Source organism: Scyliorhinus torazame, chromosome 21 (assembly GCF_047496885.1).
Source record: "Scyliorhinus torazame isolate Kashiwa2021f chromosome 21, sScyTor2.1, whole genome shotgun sequence".
Classification (NCBI taxonomy): domain Eukaryota; kingdom Metazoa; phylum Chordata; class Chondrichthyes; order Carcharhiniformes; family Scyliorhinidae; genus Scyliorhinus; species Scyliorhinus torazame.
In genome coordinates, this window is record NC_092727.1 from 352,370 (window position 1) to 369,202 (window position 16,833).

The 16,833-nt window shown below is 46.5% G+C and overlaps 1 protein-coding gene across 1 annotated transcript in view; it reads left to right on the plus strand.

Annotated features, from left to right (window-relative positions):
• The window catches only part of LOC140398080 (tubulin-specific chaperone cofactor E-like protein), a 93,383-nt gene that overhangs the window by 61,978 nt on the left and 14,572 nt on the right, over nt 1-16,833 (plus strand). The window contains exons 6-7 of the mRNA XM_072486288.1: nt 7,266-7,392; nt 10,319-10,432. Of these exons, the coding sequence (XP_072342389.1) occupies nt 7,266-7,392; nt 10,319-10,432 (241 nt within the window). The remainder of the gene's footprint in view (nt 1-7,265; nt 7,393-10,318; nt 10,433-16,833) is intronic.

Sequence of the window (16,833 nt, forward strand, 5' to 3'; positions counted from 1 at the left end):
TCGCTCTCGTCATTGCGGACGAGTCTGCAGGAGTTGTCGCGGTGCCAATGAGTTGGGTCGAGTTGGGTGGGAACAAAGTCGGGGTCGTCCATGTGGTTCGGTGGGTGGTCGGTGGTGTGGTTTGTTTAAGAAAGTGATGAGGAAGGGATCACTGGAGTCGGAGTCGCTGGGTGTGGGACCAGGATAGTAGGGAGGCGTGCTGTGGCTGTCGTCAGAGTCACAGTCGCTGTCTCTGCTGCTGCAGTCTGTGGGCGTTCCGGGGCGGAGTGTAAAGTTTGTGGGTGGAGTCGGGGGCGAGTCCGTGTCTGGGCTGGACGTGGTGGGGGTTGGTGTGGTCACGTTGGCTGTGGGCGGGGTTTGGTCTGCTGCGTCAAGCATGACGTGGTGGGAGTGGTTTGACTGTGCTCCATAAACCTTTAGCTGGTTTATGTGAAACCACGCAGTCTTGCCATTTTGGTATTTGATTTTGGATACCGATGGGCTTACTTTATCCGTAATGGAGTACGGACCCGAGTATTTCGGAGACAGAAATGTGCTGGGGTTATACACAGACAACATCACTTGTTGTCCTATATTATACTCCGTTGCATGTTTTGCTCTGTTTTCTTTTAGTGCCCAGTTTAACAGCTGCTGCTAGCTGAGCCGTTTTTACATTCGCAAGTAATTGTTCAACGGCTTTCTCATGGGTGAGGGCCGTAACTTCAGGGCTGGTCAGGTCTAAACCCAACAAGTACTCTGTCCCTTTCATGGGGCGTCCGGTCATGAGGGTGTGTGGGGTGTAACCTGTGGAGGTGGAAACAGTGTTACGTAAAAACATCAGCGCAAAGGGGAGGACCGAATCCCAAGTGGTGTTGTTTTGCTGGACCATTTTTCTAAGGGTGGTTTTTAGGGTCCGATTCATGCGCTCCACTATACCACTCGACTGAGGGTGGTACGCAATGTGAAATTTTTGGGTTATGCCAATATCGTGAGGACGTTCTGCATGACCCGTCCCATAAAGTGAGAACCTTGGTCCGATTCAATACTGCGGGGGAGTCCCCAGCTTGTAAAGATGTGGTGGGTTAGGATTTTGGCTGTGGTTTTTGCGGTGTTGGTGCGGGCTGGAAATGCTTCCACCCACTTTGTAAAAGTGTCTATGACCACCAGAACATATTTATAGCCATTCCTGCAAGGGGGCAATGGACCTATAAAATCGATCTGGAGGTTAGTCCAGGGGCCGTTAACGGGTCGGGTGTGGCTGACAAGTGCCTTTTTGGCATTTCTATCTGGGTTGTTCTGAGCGCAGATGAGGCAATTCTCAATGTAATGGGATACATCCTCTTTGAGATTAGGCCACCAACAAAGCTGTTTGAGGTGGGCTGCGGTGGGTTCGATTCCCTGGTGTCCATGACCATCATGGAATAAACAGATCATTTGATTCCTATCCTGCTCAGGAACTACATAAAGGGTGTCCTTCAGCACCACACCGTCATGTGTGGTTATTGTATTTCTGTACCTCTCGTATGAGGCTGGAAACTTCCCTTTCACGATTTCAGTGAGAGCGTTATCCTGCTTCTGGGCCTCTACTAGATCTTCGATCCTAGTCTGCGCGACCTGAACTGCACTCACTGGCGCACTCACTGGGGCGCTCTCGGAGGGCTTCCAAAAATACCGATGCCTGGATCCTGCCTTAGCCAGTGCGTCGGCTTTTACATTTCCAGGGGGGGGGGGGGAACGATGGGGGCTGCGGACTTTTATAATGCCAAAAGTCCTGTTCTTGGCTTTTTTCAGAATATGGCGGAGTAATGGGGCTGAGGGGAGGGGTTTCCCATCCGCGGAAACAAATCCTCTCGTTTCCCAGAGGGGCAGAAATTCAGTGAGGCTGTTGCACACGTATAGACTGTCTGAATATATGTCTGTGGGCTGGGGAAGGAATCTGGGTGCTCTACAATGTAAGCGATGGCCGCAAGCTCTGCTGCCTGCGCGCCTAAGTGTCCGGGTAATTTTAATGCGATTACCTTGAGGGCGCGTCCCTGCGCATCCTCCACATAAATCCCACAACCTGTTATGCGTTGCCCATCCAGGATTGTGGAAGATCCATCCACATAGATCCTAATGGGGTCACACGTGTCCGGGTGAGGGGGGTTCTGAGATGGAGTGGCTAGTTTTCTGGGGGGTGTTTTAGCTATAAAGGGGCCTGTATTATGGTGGGGCGAGATGATTTCACACTCATGGGGGGTTCCGGGGTACTGTAGATTGTCCGCTAAGTATGTGTGAGTCTTTGTCCGTTTTACTGTGATGTCCCGTTCTTGTAAGAGAAGGGTCCACCTAGCAGCGCGGATTTGGCTGACGGTACCGTCTTTAAGTCGTCTGTCTAGTAAAAGTTGGGCGGGGGTGTGCTCGGTCAAAATGGTGATGGGGTTCAGTCCGGTAATGTATGAGAAGTACTGGACTGCCCAGAAAACTGCGAGCAAGTGCCTCTCACAGGCTGAGAATCCCTGCTCCAGAGCATCTAAAATCCGGGAGGCATAAGCCACGGACGGGTCTTAGCTGGTCGTGCCGTTCCTGCAGGAGCACGGCTGAAAGGGTTCGGTCTGTGGTCGCTACCTCTATGGCGTAAGGGGAAAGCGGGTCGGGAACTTGTAGTGCGGGGGCGGCTATGAGCGCCTGTTTTAATGATTCCACAGCCTCCGTATGCTGCGGAAGCCATTCCCAGGGGGTTCCTTTCTTTAGGAGGTCTGAGAGGGGCGCTGCCTTGCTGGCAAAACCGTCAATGTGGTTTCAGCAGTAGCCAACCAGTCCTAAAAACGACCGGAGGGCTGAAACGTGTTGGGGAAGGGGCAATTTAGCAATCGAGTCAATTCTTTTGTGCTCGATCTCGCGTTTACCGTGTGTGATAATTGTACCCAAATATACCACTTTTTCTTCCAATATCTGGGCCTTTTTGGGGTTGACTTTACAGCCAATGGAATGTAGTAATTCCAGGAGTTCGGACAGAAGCTCAATGTGCTCTTCCTTCGTGTCTGTCTGCAGTAGTAGATCGTCTACGTACTGTACCAGGCATTCGAGGCGAGAAGATTTCGCTAGTCCATTTGCCAGCTGTCGGTGGAAAATGGAGGGGGGAGTTGTGGAAGCCTTGTGGCAGGCATGTCCACGTGTACTGCTGCGCTCGGAAAGTGAAGGCAAATTTATACTGGCACGCCTTTGCCAATGGAATGGACCAGAACCCATTACTGACGTCCAAAACCGTGAAATATCGGGCATGGAGTCCCTGTTTGAGCATGGTCTCGGGACTTGTTGCAACGGTGGGGGCTGCTGCGGGGGTGACTTTATTGAGTTCCCGATAATCAATGGTCAAACGCCATGATCCGTCGGGTTTCCTTACTGGCCAAATCCTTACTGGCATTATTAGTTGAGGCTACCGATCTTAGGACGCCCTGCTCTAATAAGCTTTCTATGACCTTTAGGATTTCTCCCTCTGCTTCTAGGGGGAATCCGTACTGTTTTGGGGTCTTGGGTCCGGTCCGGTTATTTGTACGGAACCAGTCATCCATCCACAGTCGTGTTTGTGGGTTGCGAATGCTGCCCTGTTCTTTTGCAGGACTGCCCTAACGTGTCGGTCCGTGCTGAGTGTGGTGGGGTTGAACCAAAACTCACCTACTGCGCTAATTTTGTTCATATAATCCCCTATATTGAGTGTTGCGGGGGCTCTAGCGGATTTCGCCATCTTCCAGACACACTGGTTGACTGGATCGAAAGAGAGGTGGTGAGAATTCATGAAGTCTATCCCCAAAATGTGCTCTGCTGTTGGGGGCAGGTCGACTAACACTACGGGGTGTTTTGTATTAATAGTTCCGATCTGGATGGGTACAGGGGTTGTGATATGTCCCTGGTGTGAGTGGCCTGTGAAGCCGCTGAGGGTGATAGTGGCTGTGGTGGGCCACGTGTTCTTACCAAGGGTGGAGGAATTTAAGGTTGTGCGGGACCCTCCTGTGTCCCAGAGAAGCTCGATCGGCTGTCCCCTAACCTTTGCTGCGACTACGGGTCGTCCTGACATATCCCAAAGGGTATCGCAGACCCAGCTGGGGGAGCCTGTACACCGTCAGTCCGTTCCGGTCAAGTCTGTCTGATCCGACTGGGCGCTAACGCTATGTATGGGCTCTGCCTTTTTCTTATTGAGAGTGCCTGTCTGTTGGGCTTTTTGGGTTTTTTTTAGGGGCCTTGCATTCTTTGGCAAAATGTCCCAACTGTCCGCAATTGTAGCATTCTTGCGGTTTTGCTGGGGGGCTGCTCTTTCCCTTGTTTACCCAGGCGGGGTTGTGAAGAGTGGTTCTTACTGCCTGCACGTCTGCGGCGGCTTGGTTTTCCTCAGGGGTTCTAGCTGCGGGTTTACCGTGAGCCGCTTGTTCCCAAATGTGGGACAATCTTTTGACCACCCACTTCTCATTATGAGCCTCCTCCGAGGGGTCAGAATTACTACAGGCATTCTGTCCTGCTTCCGTGGCATGGGAGGTAAGGGTGCGGGTCCATTTGGCCATATTGTCTGCGGACAAATGGGCACGGTCTAAACTTCCGAAAACGGCTTCAAAGTGAATCCACAAGCGTCCTGCGAACGCTGTGGGGTGTTCAGACTTTTTCTGTCTGCACTTATTTAGACCGTCTACGGGGTCGCCCCGGTTGTACCCGATCGCATCCAGGATCGCGGTATGCATTTTTGCAAGGGTGCCTCCTCCTACATTGTGGGTCGGGAAGGGCTGCTGCGACCGATGGGTCTAAGCTGAGGACCGTGAGCTTTATCTGCTCTTTCTCATCCAGGCCGTACATGGTGGCCTGGTGTTTGACGGTGGCAAAGAAATGGCGTGGGTCTGAAGCGGGAAGGAACGGTGCGATTTTAGCACACGCGTCCCGTAATTGGGTCACTGTGAGGGGGGTGGAATATAAGACTTCCGCCTCGTTTGCTGTGGCGGTGCGGTGGGTTGTTACAGGGTTCATGGGAGCCTGTATTCCCTGCTGTGTGGGGGGTGGGGGTGCTCTCCTCCTTTGGGGTTTTCCCTGCGCACATGCTCCCTGAACATATCTCTGTGCTGTCTCTTGCAGCATTCTCATTGCCATCGGCTTGCACGCTTTCGCTAAGCTTTTCTTATGGATTTCACTCATGTTCTCCCACCAAGTATGCCCTATACTTCCGGGACCTGAGTCGTCATTATTACAGAAACCGCTCCACACGGGCCATCCTTTGCCCTGGAGAAATTTCCGAATTTCCACTTCCCAAATGGGACACTGTCCCACTCTACTGCTGCTAGTCGCTGCGACCGCAAATTCCTCGGGGTTCAAGAGGCGTTGCATTGCCTGCATGGCCATCTCTCTTATCTGCTCGCTACGTTCAAATTTGGAACAGGGGGCTAAGGTGGTGTCGTAGATGCAGGTACGGCTTGCGCTAATTTCCGAAAATACAGACTTCCGACAGTTTTGACGCAACAAAATCTATCAGTTTTACCTTATAACCCTGTTAGTTACGCATGCATACACACACTTCCGAATTGTGAATTATTAACCGGAACCGCTTGAACACTTGTGGGGTTTGTTTTGTTTTTGTTTCCGATTGGATTCTATTCAAATTGTTGGGGTTCTCCCGGAGTGGTTTTCCACTTCTATGTCGGGTCCCACCAGAGTCGCCAATTATGTTGCTCTTATTAGCCTTAGCTTATTACCTCTGATTATGTCACCTTTGCTCATGAGTCGCCAGGTATCTTTCTGATACCGCCACGTGGTTCAAGCTCGAGTTATGATTAATAAGTCAGCACACCGCTTAGTAAGATTGAAATCAACGGTCATTTATTATATATAACAAGTAATGCTTACACAATAATGCTACTCTCTATATAGAAACCTACCACTACTGGCCAATACTTAACTTTAGGAAGGGCCCACCAGGTCAGGGAAACGAATGGCTTATCGAATCGGGTCTGGCCCGCGGGATTCAAAAGGCTGATACGGGTCGATGGCTAGGAGTCACTATCGGGTAGCGATCGCTGGAGTCAAACTTACGCTTTCTGGTCGATGTTCTTGCAAAGGTCACGAGCAGGCGAAGGGAGAGGGAGAGCAATCTGAACTTGGCCCCTCACTTTATAGGGTCCCGGGGCTTCCCGCCTCTCGGGGCGGCCCTTGACCCCGAGTCCCAAGTGATTGGACTTGTTCCCAATCACTGGGTTCGATATATCCAATAACGGGGCGATTCCTCGATCGGGGGGTGGTCGCTCACCTGTCTTTGTTTCGGCCACTGCAGGCGCCGACAGGTCTGGCCCGGCATTCAATTGCTAATATGTTGCAATTGTTCCCGGGGATAGCCGATTTAACTGCAGATGTCTGGGTTGATGTGCTGCTAATGGTCTTGAGTATCGATCTGGGCCGACTTCCCCAGAGCCAAATACTCTATTCTGTCTGCAGCTGTCCGTTTGTGTCCTGTTGGCTGCTTTTCCCATCAGCCTTTTCGGTTAGCCATTTTAAATCGGGTTTTGGCCAAATTAATTGGGAATCAGCCATTTTAGGTGGCTACAGCCCCCGGCGATTCTCCGACTTGGCGGGCGGTCGGAGAATCCCGTCCCAGATTCCTGGGAAACATCCTGCCAAACAGAAAATACTCCCTTTATTATTATTATGCATAATATCTGTCCCCCTCCACGGCAACCTATCAACCCCTATCACAAAGGTGCCTCCAATTTATGCATGTACACTTGTGGAAATGCCAGAAAGACAACCAAAGCCACACACTCATCCAACTTTGCAGTGTCCTAATTTAAAGAAATTCAATTAGATTAGCCAGACTTCAATCGATGCTGACTCTCTTCAATCAGCTCACACTCATTGGAACTACTCAATCACTCTATACCTAATGAAGGACACTATTATCTGTGTTAAATGTTAGACAAACAGATCTGTAGTTGGTTTCTACTTCCTTCCTTATGTAAGTTTGCATTTGCAGAGTTCTTAGTCAAAGGCTCAACTTTAAAACTTAAGAGTTTTGACTGCATCAACTTTTTCAACTTCCGCACCTTTTCATACCCATGGGAGGAAGCCATTTGGGCCCCGGGATTTATCCATCTTTAATCCCAATGATTTTCTTTATTACTTTTTGACTTGTGTTAAATCCAAGTGTAATCTATTTCTCTGATCTCATCGAAAGTGAGCTAACAAAGGATGCTATGAATTTGCATTAAGTTATAAAGTTTGATTATACTTTACACGTTCTGCTTGCTTGATGCTAATACAGCATTGTTATCCACTAGGACTAAGCTCATGGGATGACATTGATAAACTCAAAGCATTTCCTAAACTGGAAGAAGTGAGACTTCTAGGAATTCCCTTGCTGCAGAGTTACTCTGAGGAGGAACGACGCAAGCTTATCATAGCTAGGTAAGCAGAATCTTCTGATCAGTCCTGAGCTTTTACATCGAACCAGGTCAAAAAGTTTCATCTGAGCCTATGGGTGGGAGAGGGTTTATTTTGTAAATTGTGTGTGACTGCATAGTGTATTCTGTTGGTGGTTGTGGATGATTGGGTTGCAAGTGTGGAGGTTTGGGTGGAAGGCCTGTGTATATTTATTTTTGAGATTACTGGTATCCATTCTTGAACAGACATCTTTTTCATTATTTGATGCCTAATAAATTAATTAAATTACAATGGTTTCTTGGTTTTCTGTCTAATTTGCCAGTTTCCATAGTGTGCAGTTAAGTTATTCAAAATCACTGTTTTGTTCTAAATTGGAGCTTAACAGATAATTCCCAAGTTTATAATTGTCTCCCCATTCCAACATTCCATTTGCTCATTCCTGTTATGATCTTAAACGTATAAATTCTGCCCTTCCCTCCGTAAACCATCTAAATGTCATATCAGTTATCTATCTGACAGGGCAATGCCCCATTGATATCCATATAAATATCCATCTGACTGGGCAATGCCCCATCGATATCCATATAAATATCAATCTGACTGGGCAATGCCCCATCGATATCCATATAATTATCTATCTGACTGGGCAATGCCCCATCGATATCCATATAATTATCTATCTGACTGGGCAATGCCCCATCGATATCCATGTAATTATCTATCTGACTGGGCAATGCCCCATCGATATCCATGTAATTATCTATCTGACTGGGCAATGCCCCATAGATATCCATGTAATTATCTATCTGACTGGGCAATGCCCCATCAATATCCATGTAATTATCTATCTGACTGGGCAATGCCCCATCGATATCCATATAATTATCCATCTGACTGGGCAATGCCCCATAGATATCCATGTAATTATCTATCTGACTGGGCAATGCCCCATCAATATCCATGTAATTATCTATCTGACTGGGCAATGCCCCATCAATATCCATATAATTATCTATCTGACTGGGCAATGCCCCATCAATATCCATGTAATTATCTATCTGACTGGGCAATGCCCCATCGATATCCATGTAATTATCTATCTGTCTGGGCAATGCCCCATCAATATCCATGTAATTATCTATCTGACTGGGCAATGCCCCATCGATATCCATATAATTATCTATCTGACTGGGCAATGCCCCATCAATATCCATGTAATTATCTATCTGACTGGGCAATGCCCCATCAATATCCATGTAATTATCTATCTGACTGGGCAATGCCCCATCGATATCCATGTAATTATCTATCTGTCTGGGCAATGCCCCATCAATATCCATGTAATTATCTATCTGACTGGGCAATGCCCCATCGATATCCATATAATTATCTATCTGACTGGGCAATGCCCCATCAATATCCATGTAATTATCTATCTGACTGGGCAATGCCCCATCAATATCCATGTAATTATCTATCTGACTGGGCAATGCCCCATCGATATCCATATAATTTGGCCTTTGGATTTCGGCGGGAGCGATGCGCAGGGGCCTTCTGAGAGGTGAGTGTTTGCTTTAAAATCACTTACCTTTGCAGGAGCAGCCCCTTGGATGTCGGCGGGAGCGGTGCGCAAGGGCCGCCTTTGGAGTATTGCGTACAGTTCTTTACGCAAAGAGTGGTGAGACTGTTTTTTGTGCGGGAGCCGGAAGTTTCACCCGGCGCCACTGCTAGCTCCCCACCGGTCCCAGATTCGGTGAGGGGTCGGCGCTGATTTTTTCATCATAGACCTACCACAAATTCTCCGTTTGAGCCGGCACTTAGCCACTGAAACAGAGAATCCAACCTGTTATTTTTAAGATGCATCTTAAAGGAGAGAGAGAGATAGAAAAGCCAAGAGTGAGAAGTTCAGGAAGAAATTTCAGAGTTTCGGGCATAGCTAGATGAAGGCAGGGCCAGCAATGGTATCGTCATTAAAATCGGGTATGCAGAGATCTTGGAGAGTTGCAGTGTGTGAGGGGTTTAGAGAGTGGAAGGAGGCCATGGAAAATAAGCATGAGAATTTTGAAATTGAAGCACTAGAAAACAAAGAGCAATGTAGATCAGTGAGTACAGCTGATGGGTGAATGGAGCTTGATGCGGGATAGGACATGAGCAGCTGATGGTGAGGGGCTGTTTAGCACAGGGCTAAGTCGCTGGCTTTGAAGGCAGACCAAGGCAGGCCAGCAGCACGGTTCAATTCCCATAACAGCCTCCCCGAACAGGCGCCGGAATGTGGCGACTAGGGGCTTTTCACAGTAACTTCATTTGAAGCCTACTTGTGACAATAAGTGATTTTCATTTCATTTTCATGGAGCTTGATGCGGGATAGGACATGAGCAGGTGATGGGTGAATGGAGCTTGATGCGGGATAGGACATGAGCAGGTGATGGGTGAATTGAGCTTGATGCGGGATAGGACATGAGCAGGTGATGGGTGAATTGAGCTTGATGCGGGATAGGACATGAGCAGCTGATGGGTGAATGGAGCTTGATGCGGGATAGGACATGAGCAGCTGATGGGTGAATGGAGCTTGATGCGGGATAGGACATGAGCAGCAGAGTTTTGGATCAGCTCAAGTTGATGAAACTTGTAGCAAAAAATTCCAAAATCTAGACAACCTCATGCAATGAAATTTTTCTAATCACCACATTAATTATTGATTATATTCAAATTTTTACTTTCATTATTGTCTTGAAGACTTTCTTTATTATTCTTAAGTGGGTGAAGAAATCGGAAAACCTATCTGCCACACTACTGTTCTTTGCTGCACTCGCCTGGAACAGAAAACTGTGTTTTTACACCTTGATCAAGGGGTCACTTGTTTGATTTTGTTAGATTGTTAATTCATCAAAAATAAACTTATGTCTTCTCTTGCTGGCAGACTTTCATTTCATTACATTTCTCTAACCAGGTTGCCATCTGTTACACTGTTAAATGGCAGTAAAGTTGCAGGAGAGAGGATAGATGCTGAACGATATTTCATACGTTACCACATAAATCACCCAGATGAAGAATTACCAGACAGGCAAGTGATTCCTCTTCAAAATTCTCAACCCCCACTGACCCTGCACACCCCCCCCCCCCCCACCTCTCTAAATTCTTATCATTATTTCCCTCACTGCACCTTTTCCAGAATATTTTGTCCCACCTGCATTCTGTTCCCGCTTTCCTCCTTAGTGTATACCATCATCCTTTCAATCATTGACACGTCTTTCTGTACAGGGACACTATAGAATCATCCGTTTTTTAAAAGGTATGCTTCGGGTTGCACTGTGGATTGGATAGAATTTCAGCCATGGCCAGCTTTAAGTTTGTTTATGTTGAATCCTTGTGAGTCTTTGCAGTTTTCAGATTTAATTCCTTTTGTCTTTTTTCTCTCCCAAACCTTTGTCCCAAGATCCAAACATTGGTACTAATCCAGGCATTTCTAGAACACCAAAACAAACAAATTTCATCCATATTGAGAGGCAAAATGATAAAAATAGAAGGACAAAAGAAAATTCTTTGAGAATGCTGCCAATGTCAACTATGGGAGCTGCTGTTCCCAGATAATATAACCAATATCTTGACATGACCTTCTGCCAACTGCTTCAAACATTGTAAAATGTAAAATCTCATTCACAATCTCGGAATATGATAATTATGTAAACTGTTTATTGAAAAAGCAGGAAATCATTGTCTGTTGTACATGTTGTACATGTAAAGAGAAACTATTGTGCAGGGCAAAATTGAGAAATGGGAAGGCATTACCAGAAGAAAGACAAGCACACTGAATTGGGGTTTGTGAAGTTGAATGTATGCATCTATTAATAGCTGTGCATTACCAAGAAGAGTGTGCCTCCCACCAGGTTAACAACTGCTGACTTGTTACATATTCCTCTCCAGAATTTCTTGCTTGCTATCGGCACCATCATTAAATGTATTAACACTGGGTGCTGACAGAAACCTAATATTTAAATTACTTTTACCTTTCACTGAATCTTCTTATCTGGCTATGCTAGTTACCAACTCCATCCTCCCGTTAACAATCTGAGATTATGCCTGTCTGATCACAACCTTAATGTCACATTTAATCTTGAGAAGTTTTTGACCTCCTGTCCATACCATACCTGACAATACCTGTTTCCACTTCCAGGACATTGCCCGACTTAGAACATAGGAAAATACAGCACAGAACAGGCCCTTCGGCCCACGATGTTGTGCCGAACCTTTGTCCTAGATTAATCATGGATTATCACAGAATTTACAGTGCAGAAGGAGGCCATTCAGCCCTTTGAGTCTGCACCGGCTCCTGAGAAAGAGCACCCTACCCAAGGTCAACACCTCCACCCTATCCCTACAACCCAGCAACCCCACCCAACACTAAGGGCAATTTTGGACACTAAGGGCAATCACCTGTCATAGCCTATCTGCTGCTGAAGCCCTGATTCTTGCCTTCATTCAGACTATTATTCCAATGCACTCCTGACTGGTCTCCCATATTCTACCATCCCTTAACTTAAGGTCATCAAAAACTCCGCTGTCTGTGTCTTAACCCACAGAAAATCAATTTTCCTATCACCTCTGTGTTCATTGACCTACATTAACTGCCAAATGATGTTTTGATTTAAAGATTCTCCTCCTTGTTTTCTAATCTCTCCATGGCCTTTCCCAGCCTCTCCCTCCTGCCTCTCAAACCCCAAGGTACCTGTGTTAATCTAATTCTGTTTTTTTGAGTAACCTGCTTTTAATTGCCCCACCATGGTGGCCATGCCTTCAGTTACCTGGGCCCTAAGCACTGGCAATGTTTCTCTACAAATCACCACCTCTCTGTCTCACCTTTTTTCTTTAAGGCACTCCTTAAAACCCACCTCTTTGCCCAAGCTTTTGGTCATCTTATCTTATATCTTATGTGACTCGGTGTCCTACTTTGTTTATGCTGCACTTGTAAAGTGCCTTAGGATGTTTCATTATGCTGAAGGTACCATATAAATATAAGTTTTTGTTGTTATGTCCCTAATCCCAACGGCAACGATGTGGCTATCATCATTTCAAGTCACCTTAGTTATTCCATTCATCTAATTTAAATTCTATATTGCTTACTGCTTGCAAAGTCCTGTGATATAAGAACATAAGAACGAGGAGCAGGAGTCGGCCATCTGGCCCCTCGAGCCTGCTCCGCCATGAACATAGAGGGCCGAAGAGCCTGTTCTGTGCTGTACTGTTCTATGTTCTATGGCTGATCTTTTGTGGACTCGGCTCCACTTTCCGGCCCGAACACCATAACCCTTAATCCCTTTATTCTTCAAAAAAATATCTTTCTTTATCTTAAAAACATTTAATGAAGGAGCCTCAACTGCGTCACTGGGCAAGGAATTCCATAGATTCACAACCCTTTGGGCGAAGAAGTTCCTCCTCAGCTCCGTCCTAAGTCTCCTTCCCCTTATTTTGAGGCTATGCCCCCTAGTTCTGCTTTAACCCGCCAGTGGAAACAACCTGCCCGCATCTATCCTATCTATTCCCTTCATATAGGAAGGAGGTGATTGCACTGGAGGAGGTGCAGAGGAGATTCACCAGGATGTTTCCTGGGATGGAGCATCTGAGCTATAAGGAGAGACTGGATAGACTGGGATTGTTTTCTTTCGAGGGGAAATATGATTGAGGTGTCTAAGATTATGAGGGGTGTGAACAGGGTAAACATAGACAATTTGGTAGTGTGGGCAGAGAGGTGGCAGATGAAGTTCAATGCAGAGAAGTGTGAGGTGATGCATTTTGATAGGAAGAACATGGGGAGACAACATAAAAGAAGGTAAAATTCTAAAAGAGATGCAGGAGCAGGGGGACCTGGGTGTAGCTGTGCAAAGATCATTGAAGGTAGCAGGACAGGTGGAGAGAGCAGTTAATAAAACAGATAGTATCTGGGCTTTATTAATGGGGCATAGAGTACAAGAGCAAGGAGGTGCAGAAGAGGTTTACAAGAATGGTTCTAGGGATGATAAGCTTCAGTAATGAGGATAGATTGGAGAGGTTGGGAGTGTTCTTGGCTGAGAGGAGATTTGATAGAGATATTCAGAATCACGAGGAGGTTGGACCGGGTAGTTATGGAGAAACTGATCCCCCTCGTAAAAGGATCCAGAACGAAAGGGCACAGATTTAAGGTGATTTGCAAAAGAAGCAAATGTGATGTGAGGAAAACCTGTTCACACAATGAGTGGTTCAGGTTTGGATCGCGCAGCCTGGAAGTGTGGTGGAAGCAAGTTTAAACGAGGCATTCAAGAGGGTATTAGATGATTATTTGAATAGAAACAATGTGCAGAAGTACAGGGAAATGGCACCAACCATAATGCTCGTTTGGAGAGTCGATGCAGACATGTTGGATGAAATGGCCTACTCCTGTACCGGGGCAATTCTGTGATTACATTAATAAATCAGACTGAGGCAGATGGTGAATGATGGTGCTAATTTAGATCAAACTCACAAAGAACTGTATAACTTGACAGTAACAACTGATTCTTGTGTAAAAGCAAATTACTGCGGATGCTGGAATCTGAAACAAAACAGAAAACGCTGGACAATCTCAGCAGGTCTGACAGTGTCTGATTCTTGTACTTGGGTAACCACCATCTCTCAATAATTTCTAGCTTAAGCCCAGGAAAATAAATATTTTATAAAAAGTAACAGTTTTTTAATATGGTGCAAACATTTCCAAATCTTCGAAGTCTGTGCCTTATTTGCCTTGTCATTGAGTAGAATTGCACTGTAATTGGCTGAAGTAATGTATCCTGACTTTGCAGCTACTGACTGTTAGTAAACTGCACAAAGGAACAATTCATTGTCAAATACGAATGTCAATCAGCATGTCATCATCTTCTGACATTTAACCTTAGGAATGTGACTCCGTTTTTCTTGGTCCTTGACAGTAAATGTATGTTAAATGGTGTGTAACTATTGGTAGGATCCCTGCTCTTTGTGAAAGCTGCTTTATTAAACTTTTGATAGCTGTTGATATGTTTCGGCTAGGATTTTTTGTGAAAAGAAGTAAAAGATTTTGACTAATTAGGGGACCAAGATGCGTCAATGATGCAAAACAAAATTGTGACACGTAATTAATGACTAGTGTTATTTAAGCAAAGATAACAGGAGTTGAATTTTGTGCAAACTGGAGGCTGAGCAGAGTCTGCACTCTATCAGAAAGCCAGGCTGTGGGGGCACACGAAGAAAACATTTTCCTTTGCATTTTTGCTGCTGCTAGCTCTTCTGGGTCTTTCTATTGTCCATACATTTCCCTGCCCGTTGCAATTATTTTTCATTTTAAAGGTACTTATTAGCCTATTTTCAAATTTACTGAAAATATGGAAATGTTTAACAGGCCAGGCAGCCGCTGAAGACAGTAAGTTAATGGGCCAAAACCTCCCAGGTAGCGGATTTGGGGGAGTGCCCCAAACATGTGCTGGGGAATTCCTCTTCGAACTTCCCAGGTAAGCATTTGCACAGCAATTGTTTTGACGCGCTAACTTCCCCTGATTTTAAATCACAAACTTCAGATTGTTGTGCCAGAGTTACAATAAAAAACCTCTTCTAACGCCTGCATAAATATCGTAGACTCAGAGCAAACCCTGTGCAGGCTTCCCTGACCCCCCCCCCCCAACACAGTGAACTGCCCCAACCCCCCCCCCCCCCAACCCAGTAGACTCCCCCTCCCCTGCCCAACCCAGTGGATTCCCCCAACCCTCCATGGGACTTCCCCATCCCCAACCCATGAGGCTGAATCTCATCCCTGACACATCCTCGCTGGACCCCACCCCCCAACCCGATTCACATCCCATCCCCAGAGCCCCTGCCCCCTCCTCATTGTCTGACCCCTCCCTGATATCCAGCAGACACACCAGTAACCTCCGACCCACCACCTCTTTCCTCCCCGGCCCTCCATCCACCTCCCAACAGCCGATCTCCGATCACTCAACCAAACCAAATTCCATCCACGTACCGAGGGCGCTTACCTTCTCCCTGGCACGTCAATTTAACTGGGCCTTTGTAAACCTACCTGCTTTACAGCAGCTGGGGGCAATAAAAGGGGACATGACCTCCCTGAATCAGAAGCTGCTGAACAACACTGGGACCTGCGGGAACCCTTTCAATGCAGGCCTCAACCAACTCTGACCATCAGAGATTGCAGGTAAATGCGCTTTAAAGTCCTTTATTTCCAGCAGGCCATCGCTTTGTAGCTGGAGGTTATGGTCCAATGTTTCAGGTCAATAATCTTTCAGCAGAAATGTAAAATATTTGAGATTTAACATGTTTTGTGGAAGTAGAGAGAGGGGCAAGATCTGAGATATTGGAGGAGAGATTAGTTGACAGAATTGATGATGGTGCAAATCAAAGGAAATGGTAATGGAAATAAAACAATAAAAGATAGATTTAGAACATAGAACATAGAAAAATACAGCACAGAACAGACCCTTCGGCCCACGATGTTGTGCCGAACCTTTGTCCTAGATTAATCATAGATTATCATAGAATTTACAGTGCAGAAGGAGGCCTTTCGGCCCATTGAGTCTGCACCAGCTCTTGGAAAGAGCACCCTACCCAAGGTCAACACTCTCACCCAACACTAAGGGCAATTTTGGACACTAAGGGCAATTTATCATGGCCAATCCACCTAACCTGCACATCTTTGGACTGTGGGAGGAAACCGGAGCACCCGGAGGAAACCCACGCAGACACGGGGAGGATGTGCAGACTCCGCACAGACAGTGACCCAAGCCAGAATCGAACCTGGGACCCTGGAGCTGTGAAGCAATTGTGCTATCCACAATGCTACCGTGCTGCCCTTAAGAACAAATTTCTTTTTAAAAATAATTTTTATTAAAGGTTTTCATAAAATATCAATAACAAAATGAGAAAGAAAAAAGAACCCAACAGGGTTAAGTACAAAACACAATCTAAAAAAGCAACCCCCCAAACCCCTCCCCCCCCCCGGTACATAAATCATAAATTAACATTAACACCCCGACTTAACACAACAGGTGTATACACCCCCTCAGACCCTCCAGTGTAAATAACATAAACAAAAATAAAGTAACCCCCCCCCCCCCAAGCTGCTGCTGCCATTGACCAATGTCTATCGTTCTGCCAGAAAGTCTAAGAACGGTTGCCACCGCCTAAAGAACCCTTGTACGACCCTCTCAAGGCGAATTTCACCCTCTCCAATTTAATGAACCCTGCCATATCGTTGATCCAGGATTCCAAGCTTGGGGGCCTCGCATCTTTCCACTGAAGGAGAATCCTTTGCCGGGCTACCAGGACGCAAAGGCCAGAATTCCGGCCTCTTTCGCCTCCTGCACTCCCGGCTCCTCTGCCACCCCAAATATTGTGAGCCCCCAGCCCAGTTTGACCCTGGATCCTACCACCCTCGACACCGTCCTCGCTACGCCCATCCAAAATTCC